At 46.4% G+C, this 16,367-nt stretch overlaps 1 protein-coding gene across 2 annotated transcripts in view; it reads right to left on the bottom strand.

Moving 5' to 3' along the window:
• The window catches only part of THOC2 (THO complex subunit 2), a 2,257,836-nt gene that overhangs the window by 132,815 nt on the left and 2,108,654 nt on the right, over positions 1-16,367 (bottom strand). For both annotated transcript variants that reach the window (XM_069612670.1, XM_069612671.1), the window contains exon 38: positions 7,453-7,494. In XM_069612670.1, coding sequence (XP_069468771.1) covers positions 7,467-7,494 — 28 coding nt within the window. In that variant the 3' untranslated portion in view covers positions 7,453-7,466. The remainder of the gene's footprint in view (positions 1-7,452; positions 7,495-16,367) is intronic.

The raw sequence follows: 16,367 nt of genomic DNA, 5'->3' as shown, positions 1-16,367 counted from the left end.
TGAAAGAGCATCACCGACAGGTTTATGTCTGAGATGCACTGCGTTGATGGGAATATTCTGGCCAGGCTGGAGTCTCATGAATCCCAGGAACGTCAGTTTGTGTCGTGGTAAGACCAGATTTGTTGAATTTGATTGAAAATCCAAAGTTGAACAAGGTAATCACCAGAAAGCAAGAAGCCACTAGGCCCTGCTAAGCAGAACCTGCTCTCACCAGCCCAACATAGAGATGTACATTAATCCAGCCCTGCCCCACCAGCGACCCAGTGGACTGGCCACCGCATTCATAATTTTATTTATTTATTGAGCATTAGTATAGCGCCTATACTTCAAAAAGTGTTTCCAGGCACCACAAGCTTGGTGAATTCTCTTGGGGCTGTGTGACGTCAAAAGGGCAGAGCCTAGTATGGATGATGTTTGCTGAATGAAAACCTGAGCAATTTTCAGTAGGGATCCCAGATCAGTATATGGAGGTAGGTGTCTAAGGTCTGCTGCACAAAAACCAGGTGTCCTGGATGGGGTGATCACCTTGAACCTCTCGTTGGGGAGATAGAGGTCAAAGCTGGAGAGGTCCAGAATTGCCTGCAGGTCAATCTGGTTCTCCTTGGGTACTGAGAATAACCTAGAGTATAATCCTTTCTCTGGGGGATAGGGGTCTGGCTCTAAAGCCTTCATAATGAGCAGATTATTTACATCCTGTAAGAGGGGAGTTGAGTCCAGTTGAAATCGGGGGTAGGGAGGAGGGGTTGATGGAAAGAGTAGGGATGCTGAGGAGGAGGCCCATGAATATGAATACTGCATCTAGGACGTAGGGTTCCTGTGAAATGGACCGTCAGTGGTTCAGATGGAGGGACAGTCTGCAGCTGATTGGAGTCGAGTGGACCTGCAGTTCCAAGGCATTGTTTTTTTGCATCTGTAGTGGGGTATGAAGTATGGCTAGTAAAGAAACCTTTGAGGGGGGGGGGCTTGCATGCTTCCTCCTATTTGTGCTGGAGAATTGATCAGGGTTTCTTGCCTTTCTTTCTGGTTAACCACAAAGCCCTCCAAAAACATTACCTAGGTTCTTTAGAAAAGGAAGACCGATGAAAGGGCTTGCGTTTATCAAGCTTCACTTGTGTGGAGGCGAGGAAATATGACTGTCAAATGGAAGATCTACACTACATTCTTGAACCACTTGTGGGAACTTTGTGGAATGCATCCACGCCACTGTGTGCATATCTGCACCTAGTGTCATCCCTGGTTGGCTTGTTAATGTGGTGCACTGACACCTCAAGGAGATCTTCTGCCGTGATCTTTGCTTATGCTAGGCACAACTAAAAGATTGTTGCAGGTCTGCCGACAAAAAAAAGCTTGGAAGTCACCCAATTCCCTCCAAAGTCTTTGATTTTCAGCTGCTAGGAGTGTATCTGCATTGACCTGCCTGAATTGAAGTGCAGCATTGGCATACACGTTGCAGCCTTGTTGAGGAGAGCAATAGAGGAAGAAATTGCTTGACCTAGTGCGTTTAGTGAAGAGCCATGCAGATGCTACCACCACCAGCAAGTGGGGCTGGGAGGTCAGGCAAAGCTTCTTCGATGCCAAGGGCTGATATCTGGCCCTCGATTTGTGTATTTTAGTGAGTTGGGCTTTTCCCATAAACTTGTGGCCTCTGCTAAAATATCTTTTTGCATTGCCAGGCCAGATCTGTTGGAGGCGAGCAGACCAATACTTCGGTAATGACTCCAGACTCTTGTTTGGGTTCATCCGGAGTGGACACACCTAGGAAGTCTGGCAAGCTGAGCATCCCATCATCAAAAGCTTTGGCCAAACGTAGCACTCCCTCCTCTGTGCTACTTGAAGAACGTTGAGATGTCTCCTGGGTATCCTGACCAGTAGTGTCCTTCGGTATGGCTTTGTCTTGGGGCTTAGGAGTGTTCTTACTGGGCTGTGGTGCTGGAGGCTCCTGATCCGTTGGAGTAGTTGGCGTGATCGGAACTACGGGTGGTGGTACCGGTTGCAATGCTTGTAGAGGTGCTGGTGATGCCTAGAGACGCTGGTTTAGGTGCTGGCGTTGATGGGATTGCAGGTGTAGGAGTTTGGGACAAGTGTTCTTTTATTAAACCCTTACGACAGTCTGCCATCACCCTGGACCTCATCAAGATCTGAAATATGTCGAACAACCCGTCTTCATGGGATTGTGAAGGCACTGCAGCAGAGGATGACACTGTAGGGGTCAACGTTGATGTCACGAATGGGGGTGTTCGCAGTAGTGTGGTAGGTGGCGATGGAACCCAATATGGGTGACTGGGTTGTTGATCCCAGGAGGGGGAAAGATCAAATTAGCAGGATGTATATGCGGGCTCCATTGTGAGGTATTCCAGTTAGTCGGCGGAACATGGGACAGTGGAAGGAAAGGAGATTAGAGATTCTGGACCCCTGGAAGTGGATCTGGCAGCCATCTCACCTGGGGAAGATGATGCGAGTGACCATGTTTGAGTGTAACAGGCCTTTTGCCCCCGCCTAGGAGTACTTGAGGGGTAGTCACATTGCTTGTAGTTTTGGCACATTCTTTGGCCGCCATTTTCTTGGAGTCAGACATTTTGATCTTCTCAGCATGGGCATGGCATCAACCATTTTGTGCTTTTCTGTGCTGCCCTGGGTTTCGGGCAGAGGCATTTTCTACCGGTGTGGTGACCCACGGGTGATAACCCGGTAACAGGGACCTGCTGAGTCATGTGAGCATGCGACACTCTAGGACGATATGAGGTGAAGTTCTTCAAGCACCGAGGAGATTATTCACCAAAGAGATCCTTCCACCGGTTCAGCTGACGATGCAGTGCCCAGGAACCGGGCGTGCCGCAGGAAAGACAAGAGTACCACTGGTGATTGGGCCGCAAACATCCCAGACAAAGGTTGCGGGTGTCATAGGAAGAAATATTTCTGCTATCAATGGCATAACACAGTGGTATGATGGTAAGGGGTAGCGTCGCAGCGTAATACAAAAAGGAATGGGAGGTGAAAAGAAATTAATTGCGGCAGCTGCAAAGGTGTCCTATCCAGTCGAGTGGTAAAAAGGCCCTGTGGGCGAGGCAAGAGGGCAGAGTAAGCGTGCTGGGAATACGCTTGTATGCTTTCAATTTAAAAGGGAAAGTTCTTTGCAGTGCAAAATAAGGCTTTGTTCCCGTCCCCGTGGGACAGACGCTCACAAGTATGGAGGAAAGGGGACACAAAATAGGAGTAGAATCAATCTAGGAATTTGATGTGGTGCTACCACAATATAGAGAAAAGTGTTGTTTTAAGGCATTCCATGGGATGGATGCATGAAAGCGGGGTGCCCCAGCACCAGTTCTCTTGAATCTAGTCAATGGGTGTGTGAAGTAAATTTATGTTGGACAATTCCAGATATGTGAATGGAAAGCAAGGATGATGTGCAATCCCAGCAGGGAATTAAAGTTGTATGCACACACTGGGTTAGCCAGAGACTCAGTGTGGTGTGTAGCATGGAAGTAGGTGGCATCAGCTTGAGCATGCTCATCTCGCCACCAGAGTTGTTTACGAAAGTCCAAAAGAATGCTGCCATTCTCCATACTGAGGCCTCAATGCCCTGAGCACTTAAGCAGAGCGCTGCATTATCACTTTTCAGATGAAACACTGTTTAATCTCCCAGCTGCAAGAAGAATCCTACTTGTGGAGCCTGCTGTATGTCAGATTAGCCCCCAATACGAAAACAGCAATGGTGTGGATTCACCTCCTTAAGTCTGCTCTAAAATCAGAATGAAGTTAATACTTTCAGAATGTCTTAACAGACCATCTGGTAGATATTCACCAACGGAATCAGATTGGATTGTTCACAAGTTAGGATCAAGTTGCTAATTCTCTTCTTGCAAAGTGACCCAGCAAAGCATGGTTAGGATTTGTATAGTGTCCATGAAACTATTAATATGCAGATTTCACATTTTGATCTATTCAGCTATTACACAAGTCACATGCAATGATTCAGAATGTGCAACTGCATCTACTGTGTGCACCAGGTGTAAACATTTAAGTTGTAAGCTACAAGCCAGCCACAAAATGTCACTAACCACTGCAAATCTAAACATGCACAGCACACCATTTTTTACTTGCCAAGAGTCAAATATAACTAGCCATTGGCTAATAGAGGGCAAATTGTGCACCTTGGTGCACATAACAGATTGAAGCCCAGGACATTAGATCAACTATGGGAATCTCCGCTAGTCACTTCATTTTCTGCAGCAATACTACTGCACAGAGCTTGTTTTAGTTGATGTTGGATGCCAAAATTAAATGTTTATTTTTTTATTGCCATTTCAAAATTGTATAAACGTAAACAGCAAACCCCTCCCTTCATACCCACCCCTTCCCCTCAGTTCCCACACTAACCCTGCCAACCGCTATAATATGATATCCATCGAGGATCAAAGTCTATGCAATGGCTAAAATCCGCAGTTTGTGTGGGCAAAGTGCAACATTGTAGTCATCTTTCAGAAATTGCAGTACCACTGCCATTCTTTCGTAAAAGCCTGTTATGCTCCCTGGATAGTATAGGTCATCCACTCTAAAGCTACAAAGATCCATACGTTCACAAACCAATCATGAACATGGGGAGGATCTTTAGCTTTCCAATGTTGGGGAATTAACACTAAGGCTGCCACCCTTAGTGTAGTCTGTGCTTTTTCTTTATATTTAGGCCATTTTCTTTCCTCAGAAGTAGCAATTCAAAGCAACATGTCTTTTGTATGAACCTGTAAGCGTTTACCAAATATATTTGCATATGCTTATTAATGGCTCCCCAATAACTGGCCAATTTAGGACATTCTATCCAAATATGTAGCCAGTCCCCTTTCCCATTACATACCCTCCAACAGTTATCAGAACTAATTAATAACCTATGTGGAGTATAGTGCCATTGTAACATAGCCTTATACCACGATTCTCTAATCTGTAGGGAACGTGTTAATTTTGAAATATCATTCCATAGCATTTGCCATTCTTCTGTAGATCTCGATCTGTTGCCAGTTCTGAACATATTTCAAATTTCCTTCTTGAAACTCCACTTGTAATAGGTGATAAAAATTAGATGGAAGGGTTTTCTCTCCTGGATTTGAGATAATAAAAATGCTCAAATGCCGTTGGCGATCTGAGGGACGCTGCTTAATTCGGGGGCAGGGCCAACAGCCAAAGTCGAACCTGAAAATATTGATACATGTCTGAATCCATTAGCCACAATTCCTTTAAACATTGTTCAAACAAAAAGTCTGTGCCAAAATACATGTCCCTAATTTTATTGCAATTCTTATCTTTCCCTTTAGGAGAGGATGCCTTTTCCAAACCAGGTTGAAACTGTGGGTTATTAAATATAGGAGAGAAAGGGGAGAGGTATGGTGTCATTTTGTATATACTCACTGCTCTGTCCCATATTCTTTCGACCAGATTCGTAATTTGGCAGGCATTTATGCTTTTTGGGTGATCTTGTTTAGGAAGCCAGAGCAGTTCTGCAATATGCGGGCCGCAAATTGCTTTCTCCATTGTGGCCCATATCTTATCGGTAGATCGAGAAAACCATACCCTCAGTACCTCTCTAAATCATATACATGTGTCTTTACTGTTCATGGTGGCAGTTGACTGAAAGCCGAAGAGCCTTGTGTTGTGTTCCTCTTACTCCATATTGCAGTCCGCCCCCTTCTAAAAGTCATTAAATGTATTCTCCACAGTAGCTATCCCTCAAGTGCTAATAGATGCAGAGGCCAGGTGTTTCACTTTTCGCCTCAGTTGCCACCAATGTCTCCCGATTACTCCATTTCAGCAGCCTCCAGTGTCAACGGACCATATGCACCTTATCTACGCCCAAAATTCCCCCAGTCGATTTTCAGGTAAAACCTAAATGAGCCTGTATGAAAGCCTCACTGTGATGTTGAAGTACAAAGCGCCGAAATGCTAAATCTCTTTATGCTGATCTGCTCACAGTGGCAGAAATTGTCCCATGGTATAGAGATCCGGCTTTACCTCTTGTGTCATGTGGCCCTCTGTATTATAGTGAGATCTTCAGGTCACTGTTCTCCGCTTGAGCCTTATGTGCGTTAAAACATTTTCCCACAGTATTGTGCTGCGAGAGGTTTCCACCATAACTTGACTCTCCGGTTCGCCCAGGCAGTAGCACAAGAATCCCCACCTTGCGTTCTGAGTTTCACACGACTTCCACGTATTTCCCAGGGGGCGGGGCTTTGCCGATCAAGCCTCCCTGTTCCTGATACTCTGCAACAGCTGTTCTTTACAGTTTGTTAGTCATAGGTGAGCCTATTTTCGTCCGTCCGATTTTGCGGAAAGCACCAACCACTCACTGAATCTCGAGTGTGGCCAGTCTGTGTGGAACCTTCTCCTCGATAAAATGCAGACCTTAATCTGAAGAGTCGTGTTGGAAGTGAAGTAAACTTCAGTGAGGCTTCGTCTTGGTTATGTAGACAAGGAAACTGCTAGTGAAACAGTCGCATGATGTGCCGGTATTATATATTTTCGGGACGATCTTCGCCTGCACACGTCCTCAGTGGACAGTGCCCATTTTGGAATCCCAAAATTAAATTTAAGACAGTCCCTCTGTCAGTAAAATAATGCATCATGAACATCTGTAGAATACAAGTCATTTATACCATCAACAACAAATTGCTTCAATGGCTGGCTTTTTTACCTTTCTTGCATTCCTATTACTGTGGCACTCATTCCCGCGCTGTGGTTCTCACTTGTTGATCTCCTCTGTATGCTATACTTTTACTCTAATCCAACACCCTTCTCACTTCATTTGATTCTCCCAATCTACTCTTTTCTTACTATTCCCTTCCACCTTTATTCTCTACAAAGCACTCCATCTCTTAGTGCATGTTTCCAAACAGTTAATTGGTTCTTACTACTTACTGCTGATACAGCTGTGTAACAAATGTGTGTTACTTCAATCAGTGTATCTTGCTCATATCGACCCCAACAAATCAACTGAACAGATCCCATTGCACCTTATTCAAAGGATGTGTGCAGTTTCGAATCAAATGGTTGATTTACATCAAAACTGAACATTGAATAAAATAAATCAAAGTGACAGAGCTTTTACTACTAAACCTCTCAATGACCTTACATACAAAACAGAAGTTGAGTGTTTTCACAAAATAATTCCACTCCAAAGTTCTCTCACTCAAACATATTGCACGCTTTTAGCACTGGGCAACTTGCAGAACAGTTTAGGACAGATAATGCATTAAAATGTAGCTTCAATCTTTGTTTTTCATCCTGTTTTCCCTGTTGTGTTCCTTTGTGAATTTGTTTACATTCGATACTAGATCTTCCCCACTCCATTTATAGATACACCATTTTCACTTTGATGCGCCCATCATCTTATTTTTTTTCCTCTGGTTGGAGAGTACACTGCGCTACTACTGAACTGATTGGTGAAAAACAGGTTGAGACTCTTACCTGGATTACTTTACTCATCTGTGTTTATCTGATGATTTATGAGTGATAAAAAAATTAAGGAAAACTAGAGAAAAAGTGGTGGCACTTAATCATTTAACCAAAGGTGAAACAGGTCATGTTGCAAGCTACTAGGCAGGCATTCATTTTAAACCCTCCCCTGGCATGAATGTTAATTCTCCACATTCACACAGGACAGCATGTCTTAGATGCCAGGCATGAATAATTAGTCATAAGAGTACATTTTGAGGCAAAAACTAAACAATGCATTACTCTTCTATCCTGGAACCAAAAACACCATGAAACCCTTGTGGGTCCAAGCACCTTCTGTTTCATTCCATCTGTGTTACGTACATAGGATACTTCTAAACTGTAGGTGTAAAGCAGACGACACACATTCCCCACTTTGTGAAAACCCTACATTTGTTGCCCGTTTTCTGTGATGTTTGCACCAATTCCCCAGTGAGTTCAAATCTCAAAGGGGATGTGACTTATGTATTTGAGCTGTTGGAGAGTCAGCCGTGGTCTCCCGGAGTCAATCTGGGCAGGTTACCTTGAAATGACAGTTGTGCTGCCCGAGTTGTAGCTAGGTAGTCACACTTATAAAGGAATCTTTTTCTTCTTGGAGACAAACGCATGCAGGAGTCCCTAGCTGTTTAGAAATCAAGTAGCCGACTAACTGTACTTTGTTGTCTATGTGTGATTTGATGGAGACCAGGAATTACCGACTGGGTATCTACCAAATGAAAAATGGTATACGAGTGTGTGATTGGAGGTAAGGATCACCCGTCTACCATCCAGGTTGGCATAAAGGCAGACTGCACTAGGACTATAACTGCTGGGATTTGATCCTGAAGTATCAAGAGAGATAAATAAATAGCCCAATGTCCTCTGATCAATTCACTGTCGACTGTATGAGAACACTGTTTGGAGATAAGTCACTCCTGAGGTCTGTGAGCCCAACAAAACGTCCACACTGAACACCGAGATTACTGGTTCTGTGATTTTCTACAACTCTGAAAATGCACTCACCTGTGGTATTCTGCAGATATTACTATATTATACTCAACATCATAATAAAGAATACATTGTACTGATATATTGTGTGGGCATTCCCTTATTGTATGCTAATCAAAAGTGTTCAGTGCTGTTAAACCATTTGTACTTTCTGGAGAGTTGCCTAGACTGCTCAGCCAGTAATGTCACTTACAAAGCTAGGACAAATCAAAGAAAACGCTCTGTAAAACAAGTAGGTTGATTTATCTGGGACTAGAAAGAAGACTTCAGAAGAATCTCCCCAACATGGTTTCTAGGGGTAGAGCAAATACATATCCAGGAAAAGTATATATAACGTGCATGTAATGTTCTATGGAGTCTTCTCCTGCAGATTTTTCTCATCGATAACCTTTCCGGCATTAACTGCTTGAAAACTTTTTCAACAGGTGGAGTAGTGCGGCTCAACATCGTCTGTCGACTCAATCATGTCTCAACCGCGCCACTTCTAGACTCCAGAGACGTCGGTTGTACATATATCACGTCACTACAGTTCTTCACCCCCCCTCCACCACCCTTGTGTTCAGTAGGAGGTGAAAGAATCCAAAGGGATTCAGCTAGGACAGGCCCAAAAATGTTTTTGTGAGGAACAGTCAAAATCACTGTAGGACAAAAAGCAGACAGTATTCATGCACAGCACAACCTTCTGCCGTTTTTCTTTGTTGCCCTTTTTGAACGTCCCAACCATCGTCACAGGAAAAGAATAAACTTGGAGCGGTGACCAGAACGCTTTCATAGAGGAGCAGACGTATGGGAAAAGGTAGTGTATTGGCAAAAACTCCACCCTTTCCAGGCTGGGGTTGAAAAAAGTCTGACTAAAGGTCTGCTGAATCACTGGGTCCAAAGAATTTACAGTGGCCTTGGATGCTTGAAATGTTTCCAAGGACTTGTCCGTCTTACCTCCAAAAGTTATTCACCCCATACAACGGCATGTACAATAGTTTGGCTAGGACATCCGGTGTAAAACCAGATTTTAATTAGCCACGAATGACTCTACAGGTGCCCATGGAGCAAGCCACAAAGCAGGATTCATCCCTGCTTACAGTGTCTCACAAGCGGACTCCTTCTCATGTGTCAACAGATTAAAACTCATCTCCAGAAAATCAGTTGCCACTTTCAAGAACACTACTCAAAACACAGACTAGTACTTGGCCAGGGTGCAGGAAGCTTTGATCGCCTTTAGCACCAAGGCACTGGAAGTAAAGATCTTCTTTCCCATGTCAAGAACTTAAGCCCTACTGTCGCTGCTTGAACTGCTACTCTTAGGTGGGAAATCCTCTATAAAAAAAAATGGTTGGTCCGATGACGCCAGCTTGTACTTTCGAGCAAACTCCTTATCCACAGATTCAGTGGAGCACAGTGTCTGCATGGCTGTAACAGGGGATTTATTGGCAATGTAATATCGGATAACCTGCCTCACTGGGGGTAACTGACCCCCGGGATTCCATCATTTTAGCTATAGTAGGCTATAGTATGCCCAATAGCGGCATTTGGGTGACTATGCGGAGGACTGAATAATGTCGAAGTCTGTCAAAGTATTAAGCCCACTGGCATGCCCTTAGGCCTGCCACCAGAATGGCTAATAAGGGGATCCTTGTTAGGCAAAGTTTGTATGCAGTACCCTCTGGGACCACAACACACAACTCTGACAACAGGTATAGGAAACCCAATCTTTGGTATAAGCTTGTACTACACAGTTCTGGTAGCGTGTTGAGCAGCCAGGCATATCTCAAGAGGTGTCGATGTGAGCTGTAGTGGAGTTACACAGAGATTTACAGTTACAGGTATTCAAATAAACTCTTACACTCAAAGTTCCTTGCATAAACAATTATTAGTCAGCTAGAATAAGCCTTCTTCAGAAGGGAGCAATATAATAGCAACACACAAATACACTTCAAAACTGTACAATGTTCGTTTCTAAATCAGTAAAAACCGTTTTGGGATGGGGCACAGGCACAACCTACACCCACAGGTGACTCCAATAACTAGGGTGCTGGGGACATTAATATCTTACTGTTGGCATTTAGAATACTCTTAGAAGTTGGCAAAAGGAAAAGGTTATTAGAACAAGAGACCACAAATATTCCTAGGCAGGCAAATACTTTTGGATCCTCCAAGAAGAGCCATACAATTCAATAGGCTAAGCCAAAGTCAATGGGCAAAGGTCTTGCATAGGATGAAGCACTTCTGGTAAGTAAATGGGAAAGTCTTTGCACAAGTTCTTAGGAGTCTTTGATGAAAAGAAGAATCAAATGTAGGGCCACAAGCTGATTAGACTTGTGAGTTGTAGAAGTTGTAAGCACTCTACAGTAAGAGGTAAATTCTCTCAAACTTTTTACAGTACCTTAGAAATGAAGAAAAAGATGCAGCGGATGACTTCTGTTCCTGTGCAGCTCTGTAGATCTTGCTGTTCTTGAGCCTCAGTCGTGGGGTCAAGAGGGAGGATATCGGGGGACTCTTGTAATGCACTGGGAAGGTCAAAATTCGCAACCAGCAAACTTCACTTTCAGTGGCTGTTCATTGTTTCAGCTTCTCGCGTCTACCGCAAATAGCAACACAGCGGTTCCTGGCTGTCGAGAAGGACTTTCCTTGCTTCTGGGGTCCCGCACTCTGTTGAGGGGGCTCAGGCTTGGTCAGTCCTGCTTCTTGGGAGTCTGGAGGATCTTCCAAAAGCTCTAGGCCACCTTAAAAGAAACGCACACATTCTGGTGTTCCTCTCCCTGGCTATAAGGATTCCAGCAGCAACTCTGAAAATTCAACCAGCTCCGAGATGGATGTCCAGGTGGCTTACGTTGGAGTTGATTGGTCCCACCAACTCAAGGGGAGAAGTCGTCCATGCAGGGGCTTCTCTGTCGATGCAAACTTGGCATTTTGGCACTGCAGCAGGGCTTCACCGGGCAAACCAACGGTCCAGGAGTTGCAGCAGGCGTCCTCTTCAAGTTTCGTCCAGTGGTCGACTGCCTTCCAAGCCAAAAGATTTGCCTTTTATTCAGTTCTCTCCCATTCATCCCAGCTGAGCCGTCAGTCACCCAGCAGGGTGGTTGTCCTTGCAGGACAGTCAGCCGGCCAATCACCACAGAGTGCATTTGGGTCTCCCATAAGACTAAGCACAGGGAGATTCGGGCACCTCCCTCACTTCCTGCCTACCCCAGACACTCTGGGGCCAGAGGAAGGGTTTCACTAGTGAATCCTGCCAAAGGCAAAATGAACAAAGATCAATCCTGGTTTGGCGCGCAGAGTAAATCTCAAGAAGGACCTTTCACAAAGAAATGGTGAAAAAAGACGACCGGGGGCCATTTTGACAAAGATGGCTGCCGTAGGTGCTTTACTGTAGCTGTGAACGCAACCTGCGGTAAATACACACCATGGTAGTTCAAACGAAACCACTGCCACCAGCCATTCAGTGAGACAGGGTAACACAAAAAAAATGTTACATGAGAAGCTAGACAAAGGGGATACTAGGTAACTCCTCCAGCACTCTATAGTGAGATAGTGTGTGCTGGGTCTAGAAAGTTACAATGGTAAGGAAAATCAATTTCACTTTACTGCTCTGGGAAACAGTAGTTTATCCAAGAGAAGGTAGTTAAACTTTTGGGAAATCTGGAAGACTTCCCTGTGTCACTGCACTGAAGGTGCTGTGTGACAATGTAAAAGATGATGCCTATGGAGTTTGTCAGCATACATAACCAAAAGAAACGGTGTACAAAATCACATTAAAATACATGACAGAGTGGGAAAAAAGGGTCACACTCTGTCCAGGTTAAAAAAATCAAGTCCTCAAAATCCTAAAGTGGAGGTAATTAGCACATTTCTGAGAATTACCCATAACAATCCTAATCCCTGCAGCACAGAGATAGCCACCATACAGTGGTCGACGCACTCAACATCCTCAACGACGGCCACCCTTGCCTCCTGGTTCTACGTGACATCTCGGCCACTTTCGACACAGTAGACCACCAGGCACTCACAGACACCCTACATCGGCACATGGGTCTCAGCAACCTTGTCCGACGCCGGTTCAAATCCTACCTCGCCAACCACCAGCAGATTGTTCAGATGGACTCCTCTGGATTGTCAATGCTACCCGTCACCTGTTAAATCCTGCAGGGTTCCATCTGCTACCCAGTGACAAACTATACATGAAGACGCTGGTAGCCCTCCGAGCCACACAAAAGATCCACATCCAACATTAAACCGACAACACACAGCTATACCTCAAGATCGACTCCATCAAAGACATCTATAGGCTTAAACCCTCGAAGACTGAATTCCTGCTCCTCACCAACACCACCGAACACCCAGACATACAGACCTGGCTATCAACCGTGAGGGCTTCACACCCAAGCTCACCTCCTGCGCCAAGTCTCTCAGATCCCACATTGACAAACACCTCTCCTTCAAAACACATATAGCTAAGAATACCCAGACAGCTTGGTATCCACTCCCCCTTCTGCGGAAAGTCAAGCCCTTCCTACCTGCGGACAGCTTTAGATCCACCGTTCAAGCACTGGTTCTAGCCCACCTGGATGGGGCAATGCACTCGTCGAAGGCCTCCCGTTGTCCTCCCTTGTGCTGCTGAGAAGTGTGCTACATGCGGCTGCAGCCTCATCAAGGTTCTACGCAGGTACGACCACATCACCCTGGCCCTCATCGACCTTCACTGGCTACCACTGCATGCACAAATCACCTTCAAGTCTTGCTGCATCATCTATAAAGTATTCACACTCAAGTCACTAAGCTACCTCACAGAGAAACTTAGCCTCTCCGGTGGACAGCAGAGCACCAGCAGCCAGGACACATACAGAAATCCACTGTTGCAAAAAGGAAAAGGACCAGAAAACAAACCACCTCCGCTTTGCCCCAAAAATATGGAACCTCCTACCAGTAAGCATCAAACTCGTATGAACACTCCTACAATTCAGAAAAGAACTCAAGACCCAAGTCTGCTCTCCTCAACATCTAGGGCATTACCTCGCGCCACCTGGTACAGCTGTATTCTGCGCCCCTGCTGTATATCTGTTCTGCTACCTCTGAAAAGCGCTCAGTTGCTTCTCGAAGCTAGGTCTGCGCTCAATACTTATCATAACAATAATAATCCTCTGGAAACTCTCTTTGCTGCCCTGCCAATGGTTACAGTTCATAAGGGAAAGGATCCCCTTAGTCGAAGATTGACTACATTGAGAGCAAGCCCTTAGTGACACAAGTCCCAATAGGACAGTTTTCAGAGGTCTAGGAGTGTTTAAAGTCGTCTGAACAAGTGTTGGCAAAGCCAACAGGAGGTTGTGAGCATTTCAAAATGGACGCACAAGGAGAGCACATTTCTTGGGAGAACCCTCTGCCCCCCAATACAACCACTTGGGCATTCTATTGCTTGCCAAGCTTTCCGTTTATTGTACTTAACTCTCTCGTATCAAGGAAGATTGGCAGTTAGGCTGAGACATAGGAGAACAGGGGTTTGGTGTAAAGACTTTTGTGTCAAACAGTTGCAGTCCACTAAGAATATCTTCATAGAAGGGGAAGACAGTCTACACAAGGAATCCCTTAAGCACCAACAGTCCCACTCAAACATCCTCTCCAGACAGGGCTAAGGAACAAGTTACTTACCTGTAACTGTTCTCCAGCATGGTTCTGGCATGGATTCACATGCTCATGAATATCCCCGTCAGGCTGGTAATCCTCGGTAAAGAAAAATCAGTATCAGTTTCGTTTCTGATCTGTCTTTCGTAGTAGTAACCAATCACTGATCTCTGCGTCATACTGACCACAGCCAATGACTGCCATCTCCCTAAGCCCCGCCTCTGGCAGCCATCTTCAGATTTGGTAGCACGTGAAGTGGCAGTATGACCAAGTGAAGAGCCGCAGAGGGGTAGGCGGGAGGGTTCACATGTGAATCCATGCCAGACCCATGCTGGAGAGCAACAGTTACAGGTAAGTAACTTGTTCCTTCTCCAGCATGGGGTCTGGCATGGATTCACATGCTCATGAATAAAGAATATATAGCAGCACACACATGCACAACCACGGGAGGTGGCAAAGGCTGAACATTAAGCATTACATCCAAAACTCAACATTAAGCAATTCTTACCTCCTCACCAGGCTCACCTTAGGCGAACAGGTTGCGCAGCACTGCTTGGCCGACCCTGGACTCCTCCCTGGAATCCCGATCGACGCAGTAGAATTTCGTGAAGGTGTGCGTCGACCTCCACGTAGCAGCCCTGCAGATGTCCAGCAAGGGCACACCAGATAGGAACGCCGTGGTAGCCGCGATCGCTCTGGTGAAATGGGCTCTCGGACGGCCAGGCAGCGGTCGGTTTGCCAACCGATGACAGTACATGATACAGCCGGAGAGCCATCTGGAAATGGAAGCCTTCGAGAGAGCCTTCCCCTGATTGACAGGTCCAAAGTTCACAAAAAGTTGTGACGTCTTCCGAAAACTCTTTGTGCGGTCCACGTAGAACTTCAGCGCTCTACCCACATCCAGCGAGTGCAAAGTCCTTTCAGCCGGCGACGAAGGCGACGGGAAGAAAACGTTCGTTGAGGTGGAAGTCCGACGGCACCTTGGGCAAGAAGGAGGGGTGCGTCCTGAGCACTACCCTCGTGTTGTGAAAAGTCAAGTACGGGGGCTTGCAGGAAAGGGCCTGGATCTCTCCCACCCGTCGTGCGGAGGTGATGGCCACAAGAAACGCTGTTTTCCACGACAAGAACTTCAACGGAGATGAGTGCAGAGACTCGAACGGAGGTCCCATGAGCTTGGTCAGCACCACGTTGAGCTCCCACGCCGGGGCTGGGGCCTTCACCAGCGGGAACGATCTGAACAGTCCCTTCATGAATTCTTTCACCAGACGATCAGACCACAAAGACGTCCGTCCCGTGGTTCTGGTGTATCGGGAGATCGCAGCAAGATGAATCTTGATGGAAGCGTACGCCAGTCCAGCCTTGGCCAGCGTCAGAAGGTACGGCAGTACTTGAGGAGCCGTAATCCGTAGAGGGTTAATCTGTGCGTGGCACCAGACAGAGAACCTCTTCCATTTGTGTTCGTAGCATTTAAGAGTTGAGGACGCCCTGGCCTTTGCAAGAACCTCTCTGCAGTCGGCCGGTATGTCGTAACCTCCAAACTCTAACGCTGCAGGAGCCAGGCCTGCAAGTTCAGCGACTTCGGGTCGTGATGGAGGATGGCGCCTCCTTCCCTGGAGAGAAGATCCGCGTCCACTAGTAGCTTGATTGCCGGGGACGCTGACAAGTCCAGAAGGTCCGGGAACCATATCTGCCTCGGCCACGCAGGTGCGACGAGGATCATCCTGCACTGTGACCTCTTGAGCTGGTTGATGAGCCGGATCAGCTGCAGCAATGGGGGGGAACGCATATAGGAACCGGCCCTCCCAGGGGAACGAGAAAGCATCGCCCATGCTCCTCGGCTGGGGAAACCTGCTGGCGAACCTCCGGCACTTGGAGTTCGTCGCAAACAGATCGATCTGGGGTGTGCCCCACCGTCGGAAGAGGCGGTCCACTAGATCCTGTCGTAGTTCCCACTCGTGGCACGAGCGCAGCTCTCTGCTGAGCGAGTCGGCGATGGTGTTTTTTATCCCTGCCAGATGAAACGGCACCAGAAACATCCCTTGGGCGACGGCCCAATGCCACAGATCCTGAGCCTCCTTGGATAGGGCTGGGGATCTGGTACCGCCCTGCTTCCTGATGTAGAACATGGTGGTGGTGTTGTCAGTGAAGATCCTCACCACCTTGCCCTTGAGGGATGGAAGAAAGGACCTGAGGGCCCAAAACACTGCACGGAGTTCCAGGACGTTGATATGGAGGGACTTCTCCGTCGGCAGCCAAAGGCCCCTCTCGCATGCAGATTTTCGGTGTGC

Source organism: Ambystoma mexicanum, chromosome 5p (genome assembly GCF_040938575.1).
Source record: "Ambystoma mexicanum isolate Mex_15411 chromosome 5p, UKY_AmexF1_1, whole genome shotgun sequence".
In the NCBI taxonomy this organism is placed as follows: domain Eukaryota; kingdom Metazoa; phylum Chordata; class Amphibia; order Caudata; family Ambystomatidae; genus Ambystoma; species Ambystoma mexicanum.
The sequence above is the reverse complement of the archived record's forward strand: the minus strand, read 5'-3'. Positions and strand labels throughout refer to the sequence as shown.